Genomic DNA, 18869 nt, shown 5'->3' with positions numbered 1-18869 from the left:
ACTGCAAAATCACTCCACTATAAGTTAAAGTCCTGCATTCAAAACTTATTTAAGTAAAAGTATCACAAAAGTATCAGCATCAAAATGTACTTAAAGTTCCAACAGTTAAAGCACTCAATATGCAAAATGAATCCACTCAGATTGTTTTATATATATTCCAAATATATTATTGGATGATTTGTATTGATGCATTTCTATAAGCAGCTTTCAATTTTGCAAAGATAGGGCTCATTTTAACTACTTTATATACTGTTATGATCAATTTAAAGTCATTAGACTTTTATTTTGTTAAACTTCATGTTTTTCATGTTAAATCTCGATCTGAAAGGAAAGCTGTTAGCTAACAGTAGTGGAGTAAAAAATACAATATGTACCTCAAAATGTAGTGGAGTAGAAGTATAATGTAACATAAAATGGAAATACTCAAGTAAAGTACACATAGCTCAGAACTTACATACAACACTTAGTTACATTTAACCACTGCTCTAAGTTTTTAGATGTGGGAGAGTTGTTGGTCTTAAACCACCCATGTATGAATTGTAAAAATGGTTGAAGTTGGTTTCCTTTAATTCAGAATCACATGCTCACAACAAACATGCAAAGCCTTCTTTTGTCTTGTTAGTGAATTTTTAAGTAAAAAACATTAGTCTTCAAAGCAGCGACCTTTAGACGCCCAGCGGTTTTGAAATATTGAACAAGACACAGTGAGAAACAGTTGATGTTGATTTTCAAAGAAATTTGATACCTGTTCTGAAATCTGTCTGGCTGTGGTGACTTGACACCAATTCTCAATATGCTGTAAGCTAAATAAATGAAGCTGGAGAGTCATATACTATAAATACCAGTACACAAGAATATAATTTTTTTCTTCTCATAGCCTCAATATCTGACTCTTCATAACCAGAAAAGATAAATGGCAATTGATGTGTGCAAAGCTGCTATCTTTCACGTTTATTATCTCTACACTCTGTCTCCAACACCCGAACTCAGCCACCCCGGCTGTTTTGAATCCATAAAATCATTAGCAGGATGTGTCAGGGGTGACACAGGAGAGGAGGGTTGAGCAGTTGTTACAGAGTGAGACCTCCTACCTATTTACTCACTGCAGGTGACAAACTTGAGTGGATGTCTCCCCAGGACCCTTCATTATATACAAATACACACACACACACTGCATAAATCTTTAATATTAAAATCCTACTATTATTCTGATTTTGACAATATTGTGAATTTGATATGGGTCATGTAAACAGCCATTTGGATAATGCGAATAAGGCATTTTTCAGAAAATATAAATTTCCAATTAAGATATGCTGATATCAGTAGGGTTATGGCGCATTCTTTGGACATATATGCAGCACAATCGGAATATGCGTCACATTTGGGGATTTTTCCACAGTTTATGACACATGGCCTCTTGCCTGTTTACAGTCAGTTACAGGACATTTTGAAGGGCTGTCCAGATGCATGCCCAAAAGAAAGGTCCATTATCTTCTCAAAAGGAGAAACACACCTACTTTTGGGCAAAACATGATGGAGAACTTGATCAACAGGTTTTTGGGATTTGTGCAAATATCACAAGGACAACCTTTACAAGAAGTTTGTTCAAGGAATGAAACAGGGAGACTTTGTTTGCACAGTCCACCACGAGTTGAAAACTTTGAAAAAAATCCTATTTTGATGTAAATGAGCAAAATGTTAATCGTTACTTTGAGTACAGTGCACAGCTGCATGTAAATTTTGCTGTAAGTGGATTTTTTATTTTCTTTAAGCATGTAAACAGCTTAGAAGGAATACTGTCTTTTTCAGAAAAGAGGCAAAAATCAGGCAAGAAATATTTTGTGCATGTAACTGTAGTCACTGGTTTCACGTGGGACAAAAAGACATTTTTTTCTTTCTTTCGCTTAAACAAAAGGAGGCTTTTACTGAGTTGTTGAGAGTCCCAGGCTGTTTCTTTGGAAAGTAAACTCAACGGAAGCAAAACGAAGAGACATTGACAATACCAAGTATTACAAAACTCTTGCTTCTCCAAACTTCAAACGCATGGCAGAGGTGATGCTACTTACCCACTTAGCAATCGGACATCCTCGTGAGCTCTTTCCCTCTTTGCCGGTGTACACCACCTTCTCAATCCGGACGGCTTCCCCTTTCTCTCCATACCTACACAGGAAGAGAAACACTTTAGTTCTTTTTAAGTTCATCCCCTCGAGCAGTTGGTGTTTCAAGTCAGAAAGGCTTCCCCTCAGATCAGATAGTCCTCATGTCTGATGTTATGGCTGCGACACACCAAGTTGACACTCAAGTGACCTAAACCTAATAACACTGTAGTCTTTCCTGTGTGTCTGACTGACTGATCAGATGCTAAACATCACTTCTTGTGGCCTCACATGTTTTGTTAAATGTTGCACTGGAACACACAACAAACACCACACCTGACCAGCAATGTGGTGTGCCCTGTTCCTGTATTCACAATTAAATATCATTTAAAATATATGCAAACTAACCTCCATTTTCATGCTGTGAATCTGTTAAACAGTCTTATTCTCAACATAAACACAGGAAAAGTGTGGATTTACTCATTTTAATTTAAACATGTTTTCAAAAATGGTTTCTGAAAAGGCTCACCTAGTGCCACTAAATAACAGTCTAGGTTTTTCCTTTTTTTTTGTCGTCAGTGTTTCTTATATTTCATGCCACCTGTTGCTTTTGCCTGTTTTGCTGAATATTGTAGTCTGTAGGAGGAGTAGTGTATGTCAATTCTGATAAAGATGGCACTGACTGGTGAGGAGTGTTAACAAGGGTCTGCTGAGATTCACACAAGCATGGCAGAGTAAACCAGAACCCACTAGCCTCCATACAATGCCAGTCAGAGGGTTTTCTTTTGGAGATTTTTCTGTGCTGGTTTTTGTCCACATGTGCATGCATGAGCTTATTTTGTGTAAACACTCAATCTATTTGTTTGGTTTTTGTGTGTACATGTGTGTACACATGTGTCTTGAGCAAATAATGGAGTCTTGACTGTCTATTTAATAGTTCTCCTAATGGTGCACGTGTGTATTTTTACATGGGCAGAGCTAATAAGGGGTTGGGGTCAGAGGTTGCATTGGGGAGGAGAAAGTTCATCAGAACTTGTCAGTTGTCTTCTCACGGCTCATATCAGGTCTCCTGCCCGCCTGATACCTGCCATTGTGCGGACGTCAGCCCTGAACAGATCTGGTGTGACAGTGAACACAAGGGGCTCCTGCTGAATAGGAATCACCCCGAGGTGGCTCAGAGAGTGGAGGGCGAGTGGGCTCTGTCACCACAGGGGTGGCCATCTGAGGTCAGCAGTGGGTCAAAGGTCAGCTCGGGACATTGTGGCCTGAGCGTCTTATGTCATCTCTCAAACAACAAAAAGAGGTCCAACATCCCCCCTCACTCACTCTGTGCTCTCTAGGGATTAATGACTCATTGGTCCTATTGAAATCCAGTTTCTCAGTAAAGAACAGCCAAATGTGCCTAAGTACAATATCCAGCATTGTTAGAATTAGGCATAACACAATGTGGCTTCCGGTTATAGCTTGTTTGCAGTCACGTGACGAATATGTGAGACATTCAGATGGAGGGCAGTAAGTAAAAGAGGAAAGTGGCTACATAATCTGCTATTGCTATTTCAATTCAAATATTACATTGAAGCCCTAACTTTAGCTGCTGTTTTCTACTTGAACCACTTTAAACCACTTAAATTTGACTCTGCTCTTCCAGCCTTAAGTTGGAGGGGTTTTATCAACCTCTGCTGCTGTTTCTCTTTGATGTTTTTATTGCTCCCCCACTTCATGTACAACTTTCTCAGGACTCGAATGTAGACCTTGTTTTATCTTGAATTGATAAATGGGAACAGCTTTAAACGATGCAAATGATAGGCATTTGTGCAGTGTGACCTGCCCTCCATCTGATGTTTGACGTCATGCGTAAAAAAGGTATAGAAGGTTACACTGAGTATAAGGTGCTTTTGCATTTTAGCAAGCGAGGAAAAATATTGTAGCCCTTTATTCATTCGAAAAAACAGTTGATCACCCTTGATACGTGTTGTGTTTTAGTAAGATTTCCCAACAATGATTCAAAGAGGCTGTAACTGCACTTTGGGTATTCAAATTACCAGCTGGAGCTTTCTGAATTGTTTCCTAAACTGAATGAATACTAAATCCTATGAAGATCAAACGGCTAAACTAAGCTAAGCTAAGCTAAGCTAAGCTAAGATAACGAAGCAGAGCAGACAAAGTAACAACATTATTGGATTGGTTTGGTGAGGCTGTTCATGTAGTGACATGGATTACATTAGAGTCCTGATGGTTAATGCTAAATGTCATCTGTTGCTTTATTTATAAGAACATAGCACATGGATTTTCTGTTTGTTTAAGGTTTCTAACAGAGCATTTAAATGTTTTGTATTATGAATGTCCGAACATTTGTATCAGTTAATATTGCCTTGTTGATTTCCTTCAACTCAGTAATTCAAAATCTGAAATTATACTGTTCAGTCCTTCCCACGCTTTTAGTCACTTATATAATCTGCCAATTTAAAGTCCTCCACCAGAGATATGGGTGTCACATTTTATTCTAACATTACTTTTGACCCTTACTAAATTGCAGGATTTAATTTAATTCAGATAGTATAAATAAATGCTTTTTAAAGCAGCTTAATTATTATTTGTTTTATAATATTTTTTTTGTTTACCAGCAAAAAACATTGGCATTGACATTCTATTGACAATATTGTCACTTTAAACATCAGTATCGACCCATAATTTAGCCATCGGTGCATTCCTACTTTGTATGTACATTATTGCTTGCTTAAGTTTCATTACAGTAATAATGAGGACTGTTGCATAATATTAATAGGTGAACTATTAGTCCACCATTTATATCATCTTCTCCACAAATTTTTTAATTTCTCTCCTCCTTCCTCCTTCCTCCCTTCTCTCTCTTTGTCTGTCTCTTTCTGTCTCTGTGGTTTGATTCATATCCTCCCTCATTCCTCTCATTCTCAGCTATCATCTGCTGCTACCCTAGTGCTTCTGCCTCCGATATGCTGATGATGCTGATATTTCCTGTTTCTCCGACTGGATTCTGGGTCACGGATTCCCTGAGGACAAATGTGAGGAGGAGGGAAGGTGGGGAGAGGGGGAGGAAGGAGAGGAGGGGGAGAGAAGCTGAGAAAGCAAGAGCATGTAGGAGGGAGAGAAAAGAGAAGAGAAGAGAAGAGAAGAGAAGAGAAGAGAGGAGAAGAGAAGAGAAGAGAAGAGAAGAGAAGAGAAGACAAGAGAAGACAAGAGAAGACAAGAGAAGAGAAAAAAAAGACTCACCTTGTCTCCATCAGGTCTCTTATGGAGGCCACAGTAGGTCCAGATCCCAGGTGATTGTAGTATGGCCCTTCATCTTTCTCCAGGATTTGTTCTAGAAAAATAGACAGCAGAGGGTGAAGAAATAGCACATAACTGGACCTGAAAAAGCACCCTGTACACAATTATTTTCAATATACAACAGAACACAATTTGTGATAATAATGTATGTCTTCTCTTGAGTTGTATTGTAACTAGTGCGTGACGAGTCTGTTTGTTCTATTATTATAAAATAATATAAACATTAATATAATATTATGAGAAACTACTTTGTTGTTTTTACACAAAAGACTGTTCAAATAAAAAGCTAAAAACAAAGAAAATGTCTAGCTCCTGAACACATTGAACAGTAAAAGTCCTCTGACATCAGTGAATAATAAAGTCTCTGAGCATATAATCACATCTCAGCTTCTGTAGTTTTGTAAAAAAAAAAAAATCAAAGGTGTGTCTTTTGATGTATTTTTGAACAAACTGAAGGACATCCTCTTTGAAACTAAATCGTCTGTGAGAAGCGTGAGAATGTGCAACTGATTGCAACATCCAGTTCACACAAACACACATGAAGACACAGACAGACAGTTGGTTGTGACTGCAGGGTGTGGTGCATGTGTGGAGACACTTTGTAAAGCTGAAGCTCTTTGAGGTAGTGATGAATGAGTTTGTGGGAGTGTTATGGGGGAGTCAGGGTGTGTCTGCGAGTGGTTGTGTACATCTGTTTTCATGTTGTGTATGAGTGTGTGTGTGTGTGTGTGTGTATGTCTGACTGCATATGACCATTGTCCTACATGCGTCTGTGTTTGTTAACCACCTCCTATGACTTCATTGCTAATCTTCGCATGTGATACTGTGCTGCTGAATGTCTCCTACATGAATGTCTCTAATGGACTCTGTATTGCCTTGCTCTGCTAATAAAACTTCTGTATACAACACTTCTTTATCATAATGTGCCACAACATTAGCTAAATGCTCTAAACATAAAGGCTTTACACCGTCAGCTGATTATCTAAAGTGTGGACATGCAGTCAGTGTTGTGTGTGTCTCTAGTTCAGAGGCAATATGAGGTCACATTCCCCTGTTGGTGCAGGGAGGCACTAGGGCGTGGCTCGGGACAGGAAGTGGAGGAGTCACACCAAATTCTTGCATGGAAATTGGTTTTGTGTGTGTACTGTTCACATCCTTGCTGTACTGTATCTGTGTGTGCTGGAGGCACTCTCATTCCTGGGCAGTGTTATGCTACAGGGCAGGCTTTACTATGACGACTTATTGTCTGCTGTTCTTTACACTTAGTAACAACACACAACTATGTGTTTCACTGCAGCTGCTCTACCCCTGCTGTGCACCCTCTTCAATGTTTAGGGACAGCAAACGTCTATTTACCAGGCCTTAACCCTTCAAAATCTGACAGTTAGCACTCAGTAACTGGTAGAACATGAAGGTAACTTCTTCATAAGTTCTCTGAGAGCAAAGGTTCTCATTATTCAGTTATTGCACAAGTTAATGAACTGTTACCCACACCAGCTACAGCTGCATTATTCTGATTGACTGAGTCATTCATTTATGACTTAATGGACAGACAGTGTCTTTTTTATGTAATAAGATATGTACAGTAAGAGTATAATAATTTGGATGCATCCACCTAAACTACAACTGTAACTGTTTTCTAATGTATTTTAAACATGTGGTGTATAATATGATCTATTAATTTTCATGGATTTCTACAGTAGGACCACCTACTCTGTTGTAAACAAATAACCTGAGCAGGGTACGACCCAAACTATGGGACTAAACCTCTTTCTGTCTAACAAAGGCTCTGTTCTGCTTGTCTGCCAGACCCAAACCCACACAAAAGGCTCCTTCTGCCACCACTGCTATTGTTCCTGCCCGCTGCCTTTAGTGCCTCACACTGTCGCAGTCTGGATGGTTGCAGCCACACACCCTGGCAACACACACTTTCTTAGACAACAAGCATCCAGACAGAAAAGCTGAAGCAGAAGGGGAACGAAAACACTGAAAAGTGGCCTTGTGTATTTCAATAAGTAGAGAATGGCATTTAAGGTGACAGATTTATTTTCCAGATTTTTAAAGGCCTCCCTGCAGAATATGCATGAGCACTTCAGTGAAAAGTCTTTTTCATCCAACACTGGTCAGATTTACTGTACCTAAAGACTTATTTTAACTTAGTACTGGGTGACAAAGTGCTGGCAATAATTATACTGACATAGTTTTCTTCAGATAGAAAATACATCAAGTTCAATAACTGTAGATATAAATAAAAAAACACACCAGGTCACGGTTTAAGGCACTCATGTACCTTGAACCACCTGCTAGTAAACCATAGAAGAAGAAGAATGAATGACCAAACATGTTGCCGCCAGACACGCTTGTAGTTTGGGAATAATAGTAGTCGCATAAGTGTTGGTATGTGAAATGAGTAACAGTGACACTGAAAAAAATGGAATGGCCTGTCATGACCACTGGTGGTTAACTGTAGTTCTTCCTGCTGGCGGCACAGGAGAGAAAACTGTACAGGCATAGCACTAGTTGTGCTTGTTTCTGGGTCAGCCACTCATAAACACCATTGTCCAGGCTTTCCAGGGGTAGGGGATTAAATATGAGATGACTAAAATGTCATAATCCTTGTTAGTGAACATATTCATGTACAGGTGTTACATTAGTGACAGCAGTGTGCAGGCTGCTCATACTTGTTTTTACCAAAAACATCCATTATATTTTGTATTACAAAAGTATTAATCTGAATCAGTAAAGTGACTAAAGGTGTAAAAAAAAACATGCTGACTTAAAAGTGCAAGATATCCCTCTGAATATTAGTGAAGCAAAAGTATAAAGTAGAAGAAAATTGAAATACTTAAGTACAAGAACCTCAACACTGGACCTAAGTAGCCTTAAGAATTGTTCGAATGATTCTTGGTAGTATTATATACATTGAAAATTTTGAATACAGTATGTCGATAGACAGAAACCTCATCCATCTGGATATACACATACACCAACACACACTGACTTACCCACGCAGGTGCAGATGGGGAACTCCGCCTGTAGATCCTTGGAAGGAGTACTCAGCAATGACTTGGTTGGTGTGTCCAGGTAGCGCAGGGGAGACTCTAGGAAGCCTCTGAGAGATGGAGAAGAAGGCAGACTGTCCTTGGTGGGTGTGTCCTCTTCAGAATAGCATGTGGTGGAAAGTACTGCTATATCACCCGAGGTTTCGATCTTCATGCGTTTGGGCAGCGGAGAACATGGCATGCTAAACCTATCCTCCAACACACTGGGCTGCTGCTGCTGCTGCCTGTCCAGAATGGCCTGATGATGCAGAGAGACATCCCCCGTAGCACTTTCTGAGGGTGCCTGGCTCAAGGTTGCTTCACTTTGGGTCCCTGACTCATCCTTGCTGACTTCCATCTCCTGATCATCTGGATGAGGTGTGGAGCTGGCTTGAGTGGCAAGAATTAAAGGAGCTGACTTTGAGGTGGAAGATGATGTGGGACTGGGGTCCTGAGGACTGGTCTGGGACTGATTCTTTGACTGAGGAGGTGTAGCAGTCTCCCCTGTGGGCTGACTGGCAGGTACTTCTGGGGCTGAATCCCCAAATTCAGCCTCAAACTGGCGGATCAATTCTTCGTATTTGGGGTCTATGTTGATGACACTCGGCAATTGTGAGGTGCTGGATGGAGATGTGGAGGTCACAGGTGTGGTGGTGCTGGTGTTACTGGAGGCCAGGCTGCCCACTCCCTCTGATGTAGCATGAGCTACAGGGGCCACAGGTGGGGGCAGAGGGCCCATGAGGGCTGGAGTGTTTTCTGGCGAAGCATAAACAGTGGAAGAGGGGGTCATTGAGGAGTTGGAAATGGATACCTGAGATAGGGCTGGGGCAGGGAGGCCTGCAGCAGCAGCCTGAGTGGAGTTACCGTGGAGGGGCAGAGTAGGGAGACAACCTGGTTGCAGGCTGGCCAGGGCCGGGGCTCTGTCCATCATGAGGACTGATGGTTTTTGTACGGTGATCTGAGATTGAGGCAGGAAGGTTGGCATGGAGGCTTTCTGCTTGGTCTTTTTGATGATTATCTGTTTGGGCTTGGGCAAGGGAGGGGCAGCAAGCATACCACTCATAGCTTTTATGACAGGAGAGCCTTGGCTGTTTTTTCTCTTCTTGGGTTCCTGTTTGATAGCCAGATGTGGCAATCCTTCCGCCTCCATCTGTGGCCACCATTTTTTCAAGTTTTGGCAAGCCAGAGGTGCACGAGGGCCCGGTGCTCCAAAGCCAGGGGAGTGGTTAGAGAAGAGGTTCCTCTTGTAGTGAAGGTGCTGTTGCAGAGCTGCCTGAGTGGAGTGGCTTATGGCTGCTTGGCCAGGAGACAGGGGAGTGCCAGGGTAGTGCTGACCCTGCTGCTGACCATTAACCATGCCGTAATGTCCCATGGAGGCAGTGTGATGGTAGTGCTCCCCAGAGTCTGGTTCCTGCTTTATCCTGGCCAGTGCTGGGTTGTCCTGGGCCTGGGTACCTCCATTCTGGTTCAAGCTGATCTGCTGTGTGACTGGAAGCTTGAAATGTGCATTGCTGAACTTGCCACTGGTGTCACCAAGCAGCTGTTTAAGCTCTGACATGGGGTCTGAACTGCTGTGAGGTGCAGCAGCATAGTGAGACTGGGGCTCAGACTTTATACACATCCATGGGTTCCTCTGGTCAGAGCCTCTGTCCAGACCCTGCTGCCACTGCTGGGGATTAGGGTTGAAGCCTGGATGTTTTCCCTGACCAGGGAAAGGAGAGGTAGAGGATGGGAGAGGGGAAGCATGGGCTGGCTGTCCCTGGGATTGGGGCCTATGGTGTTCGCAGGATATTTGAGCCTGCTGAATGGTGTGTAGTCCTGGGGGGACGGATTGAGAGCGTGAGGAAGATGAGTGGGTGCTGGGACAGGACGGGATCAAGCTAGTGCCATTAGGGGGCTGAGACTGGAAGTTGTGGGTATGTTGGTGGTGATGGAGGTTATTGTTGTAGAGAACTTGAGAGCTGGCAGACTGTGGACCAGTACCAGATAACTGGGTCAGGGCTTCTATGGCGATGGCTGTCTGAAGACTGATGTTCTTTTCCTTGGCTATGGAGAGCACCTGGGGAGAGCAGGGAATTGGGGGTTTGGGGCAGGGCACTTGGTCTGGGTGAGGGCCTTGAGTTCCATGTTGCTGCTGGGGGTATGAAGCTGACAGACGGTGGCCACCATTCATCTGGGGGTAGGGCTGAGGGTGATGCTGCAAATGGGGCTGCTGTAGGTGAGACTGTAAGTGTGGGGTAGCATCAGCCATCTTGCAGGCACCTTGATCCTCAGTGGTTGCCAACTTAATCTTCTTCTCCAGCCACTCAAGGTAGTCTGGACAGTCGGGCCCATCACAGTTGCAGTTTGGGGGCTTGTGTCCATGTTTGGCTTGGCTCAGTGCTGTCTGTAGAGTGTTCAGGTCTTCTGGAGTTTGGCAGCTCCCCTCAGGAGCTCCTGAAGAGATTTTGGCCTGAGCCCCTTCAGTGCCCATCTCCTTGGTGAAATTCTCATACAGCTGGGCTGTGTTAGACTGTATGAGACATGAAGAGGAGGAAGAAGGAGGCAATGAGCCAGCAATAGCAGAAAAAGCCACCAGATTGTGGGCATCCTCCATGTCTGCATGGTGGACAGGTTCACCAGGGGTTGTACCGCTGCTGCTTCTCCAACATGGTTGCTGTTGTTGGGTGTCACTGACCTTGCCATGTCCTGACACCCAGCACTGCTTTGGAGGTGCGCTTCCTGCCCTCTGCTGCTCTGTTTCCATAGATGTCGCATCATCATTAGGGTAGCGATTCACCCCATTGGCCAGTTCCAGGCTCAGCGCGCCTTCCTGGAGGCGGTCATGTGACCCAATTTCCATCTGGCCTCCACTTCTGGGGCCATCCACTGAAGTGACTTTGGGAACAGTCTGAAAGACAAACATGGAGCAAGGTCAGTGAGATTAAAAATATTTAAATGAATCGAAGATAAATATGTAAAACAACTTTATACACTATGCAGGAGGCATGATTTTGAATAATCACACCATCTTGTGTATTTGTGTTTAATTATTGCTGTGATTGAATAAAATAAGCATTTACCAAATTAGCATTTTTATCTGTTTTCCAAGAATAACTTAACTGAATAGCAAATATCAATCATCAATGTCATCAAAGACTCCAGTTCCTTCTCCCCAGCACTTATCAAAGGTTTCCCTCCCACCTCTCATAAACACAGAACACACAGTACTGTGGGGTCAGGTCAATAGGGCTGAGAAAAACTACATTAACTATGTCTTCAAGCAGGAAAGCATTTTGTCAAGCAAGTCACAGGTCATGTGACATAGTTTCACTGGTGTTTATAAATGGACACTGTGCTCCAGATCAGTTGGGTTATGCAAAGCAGGCACTTGGAGTTAAAACATGTCCCCCTCATGTGTGGGAGAGGTGGGGCTAAATACAATACACAACATTACTGTGTGGCCACTCGGGCCACTTGCAAGAACTGTTTATTTTCATAATTTATTAAAAAACTACAAAACTACTTCTTAAGTAGAGAAAAAGAATCAACAGTGTGAAATTGGACATTCTATTTAATAAAAATGTAATATTTTATTTCAAGAATACAAGTGAGTGAAACAAATCAAATTATTTTAGAAATGTTCAATAAAACAGAAATATACAGCATATGATTATAATAACGATGTGAATTGCTTTCATTGATCAAGTTATGATGGTCTTTATGGAATTGTTGTTTCAATTGCTACTGTTTTAACTTTGAAAGAGAAATTTAACTGAATTATGTTTTTTTTCAATTGCTGATAATGGGCATGTAGATGTCTCTTTAGTGCTTAAAAACCATTTTAGCTACAAACTGCAGAACAACTAAGTGTCTGAAGTGTGCAGTGCAACTCTCATTCCCTAACCAAGAAATCTTCTTTAAAAACATGACCTTAAATGGCAAATGAGCTGAACATTTGAAGACTTGTATGTCATGCTAAGATGCTGAACAAAGGCCATACTGCTCTGGTTGGTCAAATTTTAACAATAATAAGCTTACTTTGAACATTGCAGTTGTTCAGTCAGAACACTCACATTAAGTGTTTAACCATTAATGCAAAAGAATGCATTAAAGTTTGGTGGTGTTGCTCTGCTCACATGATGCTTTAAAACAATCCGAGCAAATCCTCAGCACAGCCAGAGACACAACATGACCACATATATAAAAAAACTCTCAACAACTGAACAATAATAAAAGAGGAGTCTACCAAGGGAGTTTAAAGGCTGAAAGCAAAGCAGTCGAGTAGCAGTGAAAAAGTAAAGCTCAGAGTTGTTGTTTGTAGACAGGCTGGCCTGTCTAGTGTAGGACAAGTCGTGGACCTACAGTATATGTTCGGATGATAAATGGAACATGTGACTTATAAAACGAATTCCCTGCAAGACTGAACCATGGGGAAGCTTCTGATGAGAGACTGTCACATGAGAAATTAATTCAGTGAGGAAAAGGAAAGAAATATCCAGTGTCTTGACATGCACACCTATCCTCACTATTCAACAGACTCAGACATGTTTGGAAACACTTGAGAAAGGACAAAGGTACTAAAACATCCTAGGACACCCTCTGGGATGTTCCAAATGAATAATGGGAATGATGTGAACTCTTTGGTATTGCACTATTTTGTATAACTGAATCTTGAATGAATTAAATTGATTTTAACCCCACTGGTCACAGCACAGGGCTCCAGCAATCAATAATCCAGTAATCAGGTGGTCCAGTGGGCTTGATTTTAATACATAATATATCAGTAAAATATGTATTTGTTGTTGGTGGTGAAAAACCTCTTGAACTGTACTGTACTGTACTGTACTGTACTGTACTGCACTGCATAAAGTGTTTTGGCCTGTTGTTTTTCAAATGATGCTTGCTAAAAAATCTTTCCGATCAGTGATTTGTACAGCAAAATATATAAGCAACCACCTGTTCTACAACTAAACATGCCTTTGGCAGGAAAAGTAACAATGTAACTGCATATGTATTTTAGATGGGGCTGTTGTTGTCTAAAAAACTCATGTTAAAGTATATCATATACATGTTAGCTGAGAAACACAAATAATAGAGGGGTCACTTCTTATGTCTTTTGTCATTTCAGCATTTTTAAAGACTTGGTAACACTTATCATGATCTGATCAGTGCAGCCACATATCTCACTTCCTCTCACAGTCAGAATTAGGACAGTCAGGGCTAGTTACACTGAAAACTGCAAACGCATCACCTGGACTTGTATCAAATTACATTTTCAAAGCATTCACTTTATTTTAGTCAGTTTGAAGAGCTGGGGGATGAGTTTCACCACAATAGTGTAAATGGTATAGAGAATTAAAAAAAAAAACTGCTACATTTGTCTAAATGACTGAATTATCTTGACAAGTTGAAAATATTACTTGAAAACAGTATCAGCACAGGTTAGCCCCTCATATATTATTTAGAAAGGAACAGCAAACAAGAGATAATCCAAGGGCAGGCTACAAAAATCATTGACAGAGTTCATGTTGTGGCTGAACAGTGTATTCCCACATATCTAATAGCCCTTGTGAAAGGAAAACAATGGCAGACTCACCATCTGAATCCAGTGTTTTTAGTTTGCCCCGTAGATAGAAATCAACACACTGTATTAACAACGTCTTAAGTGTTCTATGTCCTATGAACAGACAATTTACTACATGCCTCACATTATACAGTAGCCCTTACTGTAAAGGACACTTCCATGCATCAAAATTATTGTTGCAACACAATCCTTCCCTGACAGAAGACACAACAAAAACTGAACTGAGCTAGAGTGATGCAACAATAGAAATGTGAATTATTTCCTGATTTAAGAGATAAAAAAGAAGGAAAGAACACAACTTCTGTTTGTAGATCCATCAGTTGATGACAGCAGAAGTGAGCCTGACGTCCAGCTTCTCCGTCATTTGAATAATATTGAAATGAGCCTTTGAGGTGGCTAATTACTGGACAGGCAGTATGCTAGGGTCTTTTGAATCCACCTTCTGCGCCGGGTGTCTGTTGGGGATCCCAGGGGGGTGGTGGTGGTATTGGTGTGAGGTTGTGTGGGGTTGGAGGTGGAGGAGGGGGGGATGGGGGTGGCAGTGAACAGCCGGCATGCAATACGTGACAGGCCCCATGTCTGCACTATCAGTGGCATCAGAATCAGACGGGAAAGAGGAAGGAGGGGGGGGAGCTGTTTACGGCAGTTATGAGAACTGCAGTGTGTTGAAACAGAGTAACTGCAACACTGCACAACCTAACATCCCACAATCACGCACTATCAGTCACACTGACAGTCTCTTTTCCTCTTTTTCTCATAGTTACATACACAAAATATTACCACAGCCACAAGTCACATGGCTTTAAAGCACCTCGAGCTGCACACATAGAACAAATGGACTTTACTCTGCTCTGCCGGTGCAGATAACAAACACCGCACTGCACACAAAATAACAGCTCTTTGAATTGTCATGTGATCGGAGCTGTGATTAACCTTGATTGACTTTTATGTGAGTCTACATATGGATATGCTACGCTCACACCTGCAGCATTTTACACCTATGTGGGTGCCCCGGACCGACAGACCACGTGCTTTGACAAATATTTACACTGTGACAGAGCCAACTCTCTTTCCAGGAGTTTGTCTTTTCTCAGTGCTACTCCATTGCACACACACACACATTTTTAAATGCTTAACACGCCAAAAGGTGCTTCCCAAAACATCAACACACCTGACCGGATCAGATCTTGCAGAACCTGGAAAACCAGACACTTGAGTCTTGGAGCCCTTTAATCAAGATAAGTCTTTTCATCTCTGCGAGGGCAAAGCTGTTCAACACTGACACTGCAAAAACAACCCAGAGGGAGGAAACAAAGCCTGTAAAGATACTAGTGGTGCTGAGGGGGTTAAGTTGAGCTTGTGAGTAGACAGCTGAACCTAAATCCCAGATACACCCCCCCCCCCCCCCCATCCTCCCTCTTGTCCTCCTCCTTCTTCCCCCACCCCTTCCTTTGCTGCTGTGCCGAGCAGGAACATGAAGCCTGACAATATGTAGCCGGCTGAGAGCCCGACGACCAGCGACGCATACTTACGTGGTCCTAGACGTCCAGACAGAGCTGCCGGTCGGAGAGGGGAAAGCAGAAGAGGCGACAGAGAGGAGCATGAGACTTGTTTGCCGGCACAGCAGCCCACAAGCAATCCAGCCCTGTTGGGTTCTATTCCTTTTTATTTCTTCCAGTCTGTGCACCGCACAGACAGAGCGAGTGCTGAAATACACATGCATTCATTTGCGCACGCACGGCCAGCCACACACACACAACACACCTCCCCCCAACACAGCACACACGTTTCTCATTTCTCTCTTGCCTCTTCTTATGGCCGACGCTTTCTGTTCTCTCCTTTTTCCTTTCTCATTATCTCTGTCTGCTCCTCCCTTCCCTTTTTCAATATCCTCTTTCTTTCTCTCGGCTACACATGCAGTCGGCTTCTCTTCGCAGCCCCCACCTTCCCCCCTCTCTCTCTCTCTCCCTCCCTCTATTCCCCTCCCTCTCGCGCAGCCTCTCCCTCCATCTCCTCTCCTCTCTCTCTTCAGTGTGTGCAGAGCGAGAGGCCATTATCTGAGCCACAGCGGGCACGTACGATGGAATGGAGGAGTGAGCAGTGAGCAGAAACAGAGAGAGCTGTGGGGGATAGTCGCTAGTAGCGGCAGCCTAGGAAACAGCACAGTGCAGCAGAGCTCTTACCAATGAGAGAACCTCTCTGTCTCTATCCACGCCCTTCAGCATGATTTCTCTGCTGCATTAGATGATGCTACATATAAGACTATGTTGTGTGTTTTGTTTATGCACAAAAGCCCAGAGCTGGCAATTTCGGCAATGACAGAGCTTCTCTGCTTTCGAGTGCTGAAGTGAACCAGCGGCTGCCAAGCGAACGCACTATCTCAACTCACAACGCCGTCAACAGGGAAAAGGAGCAGAGAAAAGCAGCGTTATGTTTATGCTTGTTTATGCCTCCTGCAAACGGTATCTGGTTTTCCTTCCATTTTTCTGTTCAACGTTTGAGCGTCTAGATTCGGCTCAGCCCTGGGCCAAAGGAGAAACCCCGATTATGGTTCTTCGATCGCTATTTTCTTCCCCATCCACATTCACATCGGTTGTCCATTCCTCGCTTGAAACAAAAAGCTCCAATCGTACACCTGTGGCTGATAATAGATTCTCTAGGAAGGCTGCATGCACGAGAAAGAGAAAGATTGGTAGATGAAGTGTGAGCCGGTTCGCTGGCGGTCGGTCTTGCTGGCCCTTCCTCCAAGATCCAAAGGATACAGACGAGTTGGAAGGTTTCGGACTGAAGGAAGCTGAGGTTTGCTTGATATAGAACCGTCCATCAACACTCTATAATGTCAACTCACTCACCTACATGGGAGGAGGAAATAAAGGATGGTGATATGATAAGGACAGAGGTAAAAGAGCAAGACGATGGGCAATGGAGAGGGAACGGCGGATGACACTTCGACATCCTCCCGAAAGAGAAGGGAATGGACGAAGAAACCGAGGAGAGGGAAGACAACAAAAGGAAGAAGTCTGGGATGAAAACAGAGTCGCTCAGATATTATGTGACTGATTCTGTAAAGGGAGCGAGGATGATGATGAAGAAGAAAAGGACACAAACAGAAAGAGAATGCTGCCAAATGAAGACAGCGAACACAAGTAATCAACCCATTACAGTTCGCTGAGGACTTCTGTCCTCTCCTGTCCACCAGAAAACGTCCTCTTGTTAATCTCTCCTCACCGTTGTTCTGCCTTGGCGTCATTGCCGTTATCATCATCAACATGGTCACGATTGCTGGATGTTTCCTCTTGCCCACTTGCTGGCTGACCGGCCTTGTGGCGTCTCCTGCGTTCTCTCGAACATTGCTGGAGTTTTGGAGCAGATTTAACCAGGAGGAGGAGGGGGAGGGGGGAAACATGGCCGTCTTCCCCATGCAGATCGTTGTCAGCTCCTGCGTAGAATTTTTTTCTTATATTACTACACTGCGCTACGGCTGGATCAACTTCAGTTCCTTTGACTGCTTCTTTTACTTTGCCTTTTCCTGTTTCTTGATCTCTCATTTTCTGTGAGAGAAAAGTACCTCTGCCTCCCTCTCTCGATTTGCTTCTCTGTTTTGTTTCCTGAGCCTTTCCCCTTTCTAGCTTAGCTTATTGCATTACCGTTTCCAAAGCATTTTGACACAGCCGCTCTCTGGCCCTGTAAATTGTACACTGTCTGTCTCTCTGTTGCCACACATATTCGTATATACACACACAGATGAGCGTCAATCCCAAAGAGAAACACAGCACAGCCTAAGCTGTCTAAGGGAAGGAGAGGAGAAGTAGAGCATTAGGTCACATGACCAGGGAGTGCCAATGAGTGAGAGGGAGAGCAATGAGCAAGAGAGGTAGGAAACACATGATGATGGCGATGACGTAGCTGTATCGTCATCATCGCCACTAGTGTCTCCCACCAGGACGCTTGCCACCACCGCTGGGTGGGCGCATGTGTCCTCTGACACATGCCCACTCTCTTACTATCACCGACAACACACACCAACGGACACTCGGAAACATGCTCTTTCATTCACCCGACTCACTTGTGCTCACTCACTCCCCCGGCTGTAATGACACAGCGTTTTCGAGCTCAAGACTCGACTTAACCCCTGAATCACAATCCATGCACAGATTCTCACTTTAAAAGACAGAGGAGACCTTTTCTGAACTGTACTCTTTATTTTATTCGATTTAACACAATGAATAATACATCAAAGCTAACATCGGTAGGCTTAAAGAGATCTCAGCAGTCATCACAACTAATCCTAATATAAGTCGTTCTATAAATTAATGACATCACATGCCTATAACACTGTCACCATTTTTAAATGAACAGACCAGAAGCACAAGCTGAACTTTTGACCTAGAGCCAACAGAATACATTCAGTCACATGTGAAAACATGAGCTCTGAGTGAATTTGTCACTGTCCACGGCTGAGTAAAACAAAGAAGTACCATTTGACCTAAACATCAACACAGAAGAAGAAACCTCCTCGTAAGCAAATTCAGCTGTTTCTAACACGTGACGCAGATGATAAACAACACACTGTAAATACAGTTTATATGACACAATTAACTGTAATAAAACTAGATTACAGTAAGACTACTGTTGGTTCAACCATGTGCTCATTGATGACATAAAACCATAAAGCAGATGTCATTTCAGGTAAAACATTGTGCAACATTTCTGGTGTTTACCACAAAAAAACTAGATAATAAAGAATGATAGAGAAGGCCATAAATTCTGCTCTTGACTTTAAGATGTTATTTTATGTGATTACAGTCATATACTACAAAGAGACAACATAACCATGCTGCCATTCTGGTTTGCCCAGAA

General features: G+C 42.8%; 1 protein-coding gene across 3 annotated transcripts in view; it reads right to left on the bottom strand.

Annotated features, from left to right (window-relative positions):
* The window catches only part of tet3 (tet methylcytosine dioxygenase 3), a 48212-nt gene that overhangs the window by 10349 nt on the left and 18994 nt on the right, over positions 1–18869 (bottom strand). For 2 of the 3 annotated variants that reach the window (XM_059336533.1, XM_059336531.1), the window contains exons 3-5: positions 8408–11333; positions 5346–5436; positions 2067–2160 (exon numbers count right to left, since the gene is read on the bottom strand). In XM_059336533.1, the coding sequence (XP_059192516.1) occupies positions 2067–2160; positions 5346–5436; positions 8408–11333 (3111 nt within the window). Of the gene's footprint in view, positions 1–2066; positions 2161–5345; positions 5437–8407; positions 11334–15541; positions 15909–18869 lie in introns of those variants that run through there. The other variant, XM_059336532.1, reaches the window with a different exon arrangement.

Source organism: Centropristis striata, chromosome 7 (assembly GCF_030273125.1).
Source record: "Centropristis striata isolate RG_2023a ecotype Rhode Island chromosome 7, C.striata_1.0, whole genome shotgun sequence".
NCBI classification, from domain to species: domain Eukaryota; kingdom Metazoa; phylum Chordata; class Actinopteri; order Perciformes; family Serranidae; genus Centropristis; species Centropristis striata.
Note: the sequence above shows the minus strand (reverse complement) of the source record. Positions and strands in the feature narration are given on the sequence as shown.